The 9,470-nt window shown below is 41.9% G+C and overlaps 1 protein-coding gene across 2 annotated transcripts in view; it reads right to left on the reverse strand.

Moving 5' to 3' along the window:
• The window catches only part of THSD4 (thrombospondin, type I, domain containing 4), a 478,159-nt gene that overhangs the window by 160,916 nt on the left and 307,773 nt on the right, over positions 1-9,470 (reverse strand). Inside the window, exon 1 of one of the 2 annotated variants that reach the window (XM_004687625.2) lies at positions 1,112-1,183. The exons of the other annotated variant lie outside the window; for it this stretch is intronic. Coding sequence (XP_004687682.1) covers positions 1,112-1,183 — 72 coding nt within the window. Of the gene's footprint in view, positions 1-1,111; positions 1,184-9,470 lie in introns of those variants that run through there. 2 annotated transcript variants of the gene reach the window in all.

A 9,470-nucleotide genomic window follows, 5' to 3' on the forward strand; every position in this document is an offset into this window, starting at 1 on the left:
AAGCCTAAAACAAATGACCCACTGCTGCGTGCTTCAGAGTCACATGTCAATTTTGAAAGCAGTTGGCAAACCCGCTGAAACCCAGCAAGCCCAGCAGCCGGCCTGGGAGTCCTCTCACTTCCATTGCGCTTAGAAAAGGGAAAGTAATTACATTAAGCTTTCAGAGACTGCTCCTTGGACAATGCTAACAAAAGACAAAGCTGAAAAGTGGCCCCTGTGACCTTTTTAGGAGATATACTTTTCACTTGGCTTTTCATAGAGGAAGATGGATTCAGGGAAAAGGCTGCTCTTTCATTACTCAGGCATAGATCTCTGAGACTATTCATCAGAATAAGAAGTAAAAGGAGGGGACCAGGAAACTTGCTGCAGGCTGATTTGTAGGTGAGGGTGCATTTAACCAAGTGTTTCTCTATCCACAACATATGATCATCCCTTTTAATTTCTTTACCTACATCCAAAACTGACTTCTAGAAGCATCTATGATATTAAAAAAAAAAAAAAAAAAAATCCAGCAAATATATGAGCCCCATACCATTAAGAAAAAAATCATCCTCATGAACCTTAAACACTCCTCCCTTCTATGGTTCATCCAGGCCTGCTGCTAGTGCTGTTATATTTCACTCTCCCTCTCAAAACCACAACAGAAAGTTAAGTGCAGACTTGTTCTAAGCACATCAAAGCAAAAGAGGAGAAAAACGTGATGCAAAAGCAGTAAAGAAAAGCAATTCCTCTAGCATCCACATTCTCGCTGCAGTACTAGAGAAAAATTCTCAAAAAGTAACTGTCCCAACCAAAATCTGACATAGATTTCCCCCCCCCTGCAACGGCAAGAGAAATGCGCACGCTCAGGCTTCTGTCACCAAGACCACGCCAACTGCCTGGAGTGGCACCTGCACAGGCAGCCTCAGAAAAAGATTTCAGAAATTACAGGATTCTTCAAGAAGAAAACAGTTTGCCTGTAAGAAAAGGCAAAGTAAGCCTTCAAAAGCAATATCAAGCAGTACTCTTGTACATCATAAAAGTCCATTTCCCCATCCCTCTTGGTAGATAGAAGAGGAAACAGAATGCTGACAAAAATAGAACTTCTGACAAGATATTTTATTTGGCTTACCTCTCCCCCAGGTCTTGCTAACACTGCTGTTTGAACGTGGAGCAATGTTAATATCAGGTAGCTGACAAACATTATTACCCAAAGTTAGAACTACCCTAGAGGAGAACTCCGTCTGCCAAGTGCTAACAGCTAGCAGATGCACTTGTGTCTCGAGATTCCAGCCCTGGAGTTCTGCTAGGCACCGCGCTGGTTCCCTCTGCTCTCCCTCACTGCACTACCGGGAGCTCCTCCGAGCTCAGCCTCAGCTCTGAAGAAAACTGGTAAGCTGATCTCTTCATGTAATAACTTCTCCCGGCTGGGGGAGGGGACAGGAGCCAGCTGGGAGCTGGGGGGCTGCCTTTAACAGAAACCAGAAAGGGGAGGGACAGAAATGATCAATGTGGAGTTCTGCATCTGGTCTCATTCATGAAAAAGGCTCCAAGGTAAGCACTCCACATGTGGGGGAAAGCCCCCAGCCCAGCAACTGAGGCAGGCAAGGCAGGGAACTGCAGCATATAGGCTCCCAGCTGGGAGATCCAGACTTTCTCAGGCCAGGAGCTGTCACTTGGTTGTGTGTGCCTGAATCAGCTGCCAGCCTTCTCTGGGCCTAGTTTGGTTTTCTCACTGCTATATCAGGGGTTGGGTGGATGAACTCTGAATTCTTGTTTAGTTCTGACTTGATGGCTGCAGAAATCTAGACAATCAAAGACTGCATTATCAAGGGCAACACTGAAGGGCAAAGAAGTCACAAGCTGCACGTGTCTCTAGTGGTCTGCAGGCTCTAGCAAAATCTGCTCCCCAAGCTGCTCCCTGTGCCCCCAAACCCCACTTTGACTTTCAACCCGATTCTATCCGGGTTTTTCTTTAAAACCTTTCCTCTTTTCAGTGCGCTCTGCTGGTGTCAACACCTGGACTTCACTTGTTGCCACTCTATCATTTATTTTTACATCTTCTGTAATAATTCCTTTAACTCCTGGTTTGGCACACTGAACCAGGAAGAGACCAAGCGAGGGATTGAGGGCTTCCCCATTCCCATCCATGTAGGTCCATGTGATGAGCATTGTGTGCCAATAAAACTTTATTTATAGAAACAGGTGGTGGTTTAGATTTGGTGGTAGGTTGCCAAGGCCTGGTCTAGGCCCTTGCAATCACCCTTCATTCAACACACTGCAATCTGACTTTGACCTGTTTGCTCCTATAAAAGATCTCTAGAAATGTCAGCAAGGGTCCCTTGGTCACAAAGTACAGGGGATTTTTCATGGATTATCTTATTTGACTTCTCTGCAACAGTGATCACTGCCATTTTTTTTTTTTTTTTTGATCACTGCCATTTTAACCACTTTTAAGTATAAATTCAGGGGGTACTGATTGCATTCACAATGTTGTACAACTATTGTCCACCTTCAGAAATTTTTCATCATCCCAAACACAGGTTCTGTGCCCATTAAACAATAATCTTCCCATTTTTGTCTCTGATAACCTCTGTTCTACTTTCTATCTTTAGGAATCAGCCTATTCTAGATCTCTCATATAAATTGAATCATAATATTTGTCATTTATTTCACTCAGCATAATGTTTTCAAGGTTTATCCATGTTTTAGCTTGTGTCAAAATCTCTCTCTTGTTATTTAGGACACGCTTTATTTTCCTTTGCCTCCAGTTAGCCAACACTTTTTGAGTACCTTGAGCCCAGCATTATTCTAAGAACTTCCTATGGAGTGTCTCATATACATTGACAGTAGCCTTGCGAAATGACTTACCCCACGTCACACAATGAGCAGGATCTGGGAGCCTGCCTTCAGAACCCAGCTCCAAATGACTATATGGGCTGTCCCCACATCTCGGTCATGCTTCAGTCTCTTTGGACCTGCTGGGCCTAGCCCTTAACTGCTCGTGTTCTTGCTCTGTGCTATCTCCATAACAACCTACAATCAGTGCTTCCACCCAATCCTTGGACTTGTATAAATAGCTGCCTAATGGATACATGGAATTTTCAAATGTACTCCATACTCAACAAGTCTAAAACTGAACTAATGCTTCCCTGGATCCTGGTTTTCTTCATCGCAATAAGTGACATCATTACTCATCTAATTCCCAGAGGCTGAAAATTGTGACAGCTTCTCAGTCTTTCTTTGTTGCTGGCAACCTAGACTCTTCTGAAGAGTCCTGGTTAAGTATTTTGCAAAAATGTCTCTCAATTCAGGCTTACCTGGTGTCTTCTCATGATTAGACTTGGGTTGTAGGTTTGGAGATAAACACCATAGAGGTGAAATGCCTTTCTCATATTTGAGGGGTATCCTTTATCAACACAACCTCACTGGTGCTGCTAACCATGGTCATTTAGACAGACACCTTTGGTGTTTGCCAAAGGTATTTGACCATTGTAAAATTACTTTCTCCTTTACCATACCTTATTCATTAGAAGTGAGTCTCAGTAAGTCCAGTGAAATTAAGCGCCACTTCCTGGAGGGAGAGTTTCAAAGAATATTTGTACATATGCTGAGACCATCACAATAGTTAATAAGTATTTGGGGAGAAGTACCTTGAGATTATGCAAATACAAAAATCTTACTAGTAATATTTTTGTGTATTAGATGTTGAAACAATAATTTTGTACATAGGGTAAAATATAGTATTAAAATTAATTTCACTTGCTTTACTTTTTGGCTACTCTGAAAAATTAAATCCCATCATATTTTTATTGGACAGTAGTTCTTTGACCCTTTTCATACTGAGGAATTGTCAAAGGCATGAATGTACTGTTAATCAAAAAATAAATAAAAATGAAATAACAGAAAATAAAACTCCCCTCCTCCCAGTGATTTGCTTCAATCACCTTTCTGAGAGTTGTGCTTAGCCACACTGCCTTCCATGTGGGGTACAATGACCCTGACCTCTGATTACCTCCAGGGCAATATTTATCATGCTATATTTGTTTACTCATCTGCTTTCACCAATAGACAGAGGTCTTGATGACAGGAGATGGGTCTTTCTATGTTCCCAAGGCTGCATCAGCTATATTATAAAGTTACAATAATTACCATATCATAAAGCTATAATAATTGAAACAGTGAACAAATGCTACCAGTGTAGGAGTAGACATTTTTGACTTACTAAACATGAAAAAGGATTTAGTTAGTGTGCAATCAGTGAGTCACTTCAGATATGCAATGGAATGCTGGAAAAGACTTGGAGACACTTTTTGTCTACTTTGCAAAATAGATGAAATTATTTCCCTAATTATGCCATATGCCAAAAATAAATTGCAGGTAGTACACTATTGTAGTTTATAATATATATTGTCTACAGCCATACCACCTTGAACGTGCCCCGTCTCGTCTGATCTTGGAAGCTAAGCAGGGTCGGGCCTGGTTAGTACTGGGATGGGAGAAATAAACATTCTTGTATATCTTCGGTCTTTATGCACAGTTCTTAACTCATGAGTCCCCGAACTCCTAGACTTTCCTAGGTACGTGAGTGGTAAAGATACCCCTTTACTTTAATGAAGGTACCCCTTAGAAAACACCTGAGGAAGGGGGGTGGTTGCCAGGGAAACTGACACAAAGGAAGGTGTGACTTTGAGTAGAGCCCCCTGATTTCCTGGAAAGGAAGAGGGATTACAACTTGAGTTTGACTGGAGTGGCCTATGAGTTAATCTGCCATGCCTGTGTAATGAACCTCCATGAGTGCCCAAGAGCAGGAAGTTATGGTGTGAACACATGTTAATCTGGGGACAACAATGTGCTTAAAGAGGGTGGGTAAGCTTCGCTCCCCTTCCCATACCTTGCACACCCTGCTGTTCCTAAATATGGCCCTCTGTAGCAAATTGGTGATCTAGTGACAAAATGTGTTTCCTGAGCTCAGTGTGCTGCAAGTTAATGCAACCTGAGATGGGATTTCTGGGATCCTCTGATTTATAGTCCGTGATCAGAAGTGCAGGTACCTGCCTGGGACTTAGGGCAGCATCTGTAGTCGAGGGCAGTCTTGGCAGAATGACCCATTAACCTGTGGCATCTGAGCTCTCTCTGGTAGACAATGCTAGAATTTATCTGAATTTTTGGGTACCCTTTGGGTATCTGAAATTTTTTTTTTTGTTGGTGTGGGGAATCCTCCAAACAACCCCTTGGAAACTGGGTCCAGGAGTCCAGCAGAAGTAGATGAAGATTTGAATTCAAACGATGAAATATGAAAGCAGTAAAACACAACAGATCAATATTTCTATAATCTTGAAGTGGAGAAACACTTTAAAAAGCATAGCTCTACCTAAAGCAGAAATCAAAAAGGAAAAGGCTAATACATATTTTAAAGATTCTATTAATCAAGCATGCTATAGGCAAAATTGAAAGCCAAATGCACAGCAGAAAATATATTTCATTTGTTTATTTACTAAAAAATATCAGTTGTTTATCATGAGCAAGATCCTGGAGATTCAGTGATCAGCAAAGCATTCTCAATTCCAGCTTCATTGAGCAGGAAGTAAACATTAATGAAATCCAGAAAGTAAACTTAAAATTACAGTGTGAAAGGCCTGCGAAGGAAAGCTATATGGTGACATGAGACCTGTGCCTGTTAGCCAGAATGGCCTGTGGTAGGCACACTCGGACTTGAAAGGAAGCGGGAATAAATGAATGGGGACTGAGCAAATGGAGCATCGCACTCAGCATTCAAATACCCAGGGGCACTGCTGGGTTATAGAGGCTGTTTTCCTGCATAGAAAGGCAGGTTGTCTCTGAATGGTTTCACTAGAACTATATGTTCTAGTGTTTCCACCATAAATGCACAATGCTTTTTTAATAAGAAAGAACAATGAAATTCCTTTTGATCATGATCAGATGACTGGTGATCTGGCTCACTGGCAGCCCAGTTCAGCAGTAAGATGTAAAAGCGCCACCTAGAGGTGGTTTGTTCCAATCTCAGGCACCTGACCCCAGAAGCCAGGGAAGACCTACAATCCCCAGTTAATACAACCAATGCGTAAAAGGCACACATATAGCAGGTGACTATCTCCGAAGGATCTGGTAGGTTGTTTCCATAACGTGGCTGTTGTAAATATGCTGTAATGAGCAAGGGAGTGAAAATATCCCTTAGAATTAGTGTTTTTGCACTCCTCAGGTAGATACCATCGGATGGATCCACTTTTAGTATTTTGAAGAGCCTCCATACTGTTTTCCTTAGGGGCTGGGCAGTTTACCTTCCCACCAACAATTCCTTTTTCTCTACATCCTCTCCGTTTTTTTCTTTTCTTTTCTTTTCTTTTCTAGGGCTATTTTCTCTGATGTAAGGTGGTATCTCATTGTGGATTTGATTTGCATTTCTCTGATGATTACTGATATTAAACACATTTTCCAAGCATTCATGTCTCACTTTAAAGTGCAAACAAGATTAAAAGTCAAATACAGAGTACAATATGCCTACTATGCTTTACAGAGAGGGATTCTGACTCCCAAATCTAAGTGAGAAGGCCTGCCCTCCTCTTCTCCCAAATTAATTTCCCACCCAGTTAATTTCTCTCAGAAACACCTATACATATGTCCGAGATCCTTCTAAGCATTTGTCATGTTGAATCTTCATGTGTTAATCTCATTCATAGGTTCATCAAGGCAGAGCCAAGTATGACCTTGGGGGCCCCCAACATATAGTAGGTATCGGTGCATATTTATAATGTGATCCTATAAGGCATGAGATTTCCCTCATCAAGATCAACTGGAGTAGGAGATATTTGGGGAAGAGATCCTTTCCACTGTCTTTCAAATCACTGGCACATCAGCTGATATACTTGGAGCAGTGGTTCCATTACTTTCTTCATGCTGGATAATACATGATTGGGCTTGGGGGCCTTAAAGGCATGGACATGCCATTCTTAGCCCCGAACAAACAATGCACCATAAAAACTCACAGCCCAAAGACCAGTGCATGGTCTGCTCCATGAAGAACTACCACAGTTACTTCTTACCCAGGACCTCCTTGCCATGTTCAGTGCAACTCTCTCTTCATCTTTTACTCTTTGTTCTCTCTCTCCTCTCAACACTGGAGCTGAGCTGGTGAGAAGTGCAGCTATGCCATCCCAAGGCAGCTTCAACCTTCAGGAATCAGTGAGGATCCTGGCAGGGCTTCCAGGAACCCCCTGCCAGAGCAGCCATCCCAAAGCAGGCATTCTGGGAACCCCCTCCCAGTTCATACAGAGTTGGCAAATTTTGAAACAAGAATTTATATTTTTAAAAGATTTATTTATGCATACAGAACTGGGGTACAAGCCAGAGGTGCAGGGGTGGTGAGAGAATTCACCAGAGACAGAGTGGGGAGTAGGACAGACAGATTGACGAAGTACACTGCTGAGGGGAGCAGCAGGCGAGACAGGAAAGGTCTGCCACGCCATGTGGGTCACCTCTGGGGCCGGGAATTAAACTTGCACTGAAGCAGCTGTGGCTCGCTTGCAGTGCTGCGTCCTAACCCGTTGTGCCACCAGGGAAAGCCTGAAGCAATAATTTATTTTCTTTTCTCTATAGAAGAATTTAAAGAAGCAACCTTGAAACTAGCTTGCAGTAAAAAGTGACAAGAAGAAGTTAATAAAAATTAAAAAAAGTAGATGTCATTACTAAAAGCGCTGCTTTTAGCACCAATAAATTTTGGGAGAAGCAGCCAAAGATACTTTACAAGCCTCTGAGGGTGATAATTCATGTTCATGACCATGATTTGAAAGCGTGGGCTCATAAAACAAATCATTAAGAACATGGTGAAGGTTTATTATCTATTTATTGAAGGAACATTGCATTACAATGCCATATAACTGTGTCATTGAGAATCAACACATGTCTATTCTGCTAAGTTCACTGCTAAGTGTCTGACTTTATCCTTCACCATAGTGCTCTCCTCACTTTCCCACTCCACTTGCTCACTCCCTTCTGAACCACTGATGGGCCTTACTATCCAAAACATATTATTTTTACTTTATTTAGTTATTGTGCATATTACTTAACAGTTACTGTGTCAATCATTAGGCTGGCAAGCAGACATGATCCACATTTACTCATCATATCCTGTGAACTAAGGACTTGAAATTCTCTCTTTGTGGTCAGTGAAAAGAAAACTGGGAAAGTTAAAATCATTTCACTGTACTCTGTTTAAGAAAACAAAAATATATTAGCTGTTTTAGAAAGTTTTCATTTTCTAGTTTCAGATTTTCCAATCATTTAGAAAAATTAATGCCCTTTATCTCTCCTGACTTCACAAAGCTCCCGTCTCCAATCCTGCACCTGGCATTAGGAATGTCTAATTGAGTTAAAATACAATAAATGCAGTTAATAACTAATTCAGTTTTTGGCTGAAGCTGTTAGGCAGAAAACTAAGTGGACTTTTTGCTGACAGAAAGTCTTGTCTTATATTCTTTATGGTCAATATACACAGCCTATTTTGAATAGATAGACCAGAGTTTTAAGCAATTATAAAGTTAGATTTCGCATAGTAACAACACATGAAATGATGCTATTGTGTTCAGGAGAATGAAAAGGGCTATCATAAGGGGGACATTTTTAAGACTCACATTTTGTTTCAAGTTTATTAGTTAAAGTCATGCTAACTGCTGTAACAGATAGACCTCGAGTTAAGCTTCTAATGGCTTAATACAAAGAAAGCCTATTTCTTCTTGGATAAAGTCCAAATGGGGAGTCAGGTTGTGCTCTATGTGGCCACTTAGGGGCCCCAGTTGCCAGAGGCCCTGTCTGTTACCACACACGGCCCCAGGGTTGCCCTGGACATTGGTATCCACTTGGCAGATGGGAGGCAATAAGGTGAAGGGTGGCAGCAATGGCCCTTCCAATGGCTGCATACAGTTGCAAAAGGCTGGGAAATGTGACCTCCCTGCCGGCCTCGGAGAAGTTGCAGGTGTGGAAAACTATGTAAACCTACCATCATCGCCAGGCTCCTGTAAAATGTGAGTTCGAGAAATCTTATATAAAAGGCATGATGTCTGTTAGCAGTAAGGTGACATGGTAGCCTAGTCTTATTCCTAACTGTATAGGCTTCACATCTGCTTTAAACCAGGTTCTCTGCCCTCTAACCCTGCCAGTGCTTCTTGTAAGTCCAACCAAGAAATCAAATGAATTCACCAAAGAAACCTGTCTTATCACCCTTCGCAGTGGACACACAGATATTTCAGTTTCAGAAGTAGAAGCACTGTGAGGTAGTTGGCACTCACACTCGGGATACAGAAGACATGGAAATGAATATCACGTGCTAACTCTAGGCTGGCAATACAAATATGATCTCATTTAATTTTAGTAACCAGGGAGGAAGAGGCTCTATTTCCATTTTCCAGATGAGCAGTGGAGGCTCCCAAGGTTAGCCAGCTCTGCCAAGGCTGCCATAGCAAGAAGACCTAGCC

Source organism: Condylura cristata, unplaced genomic scaffold (genome assembly GCF_000260355.1).
Source record: "Condylura cristata isolate star-nosed mole 26May11 unplaced genomic scaffold, ConCri1.0 scaffold00023, whole genome shotgun sequence".
Taxonomy (NCBI): domain Eukaryota; kingdom Metazoa; phylum Chordata; class Mammalia; order Eulipotyphla; family Talpidae; genus Condylura; species Condylura cristata.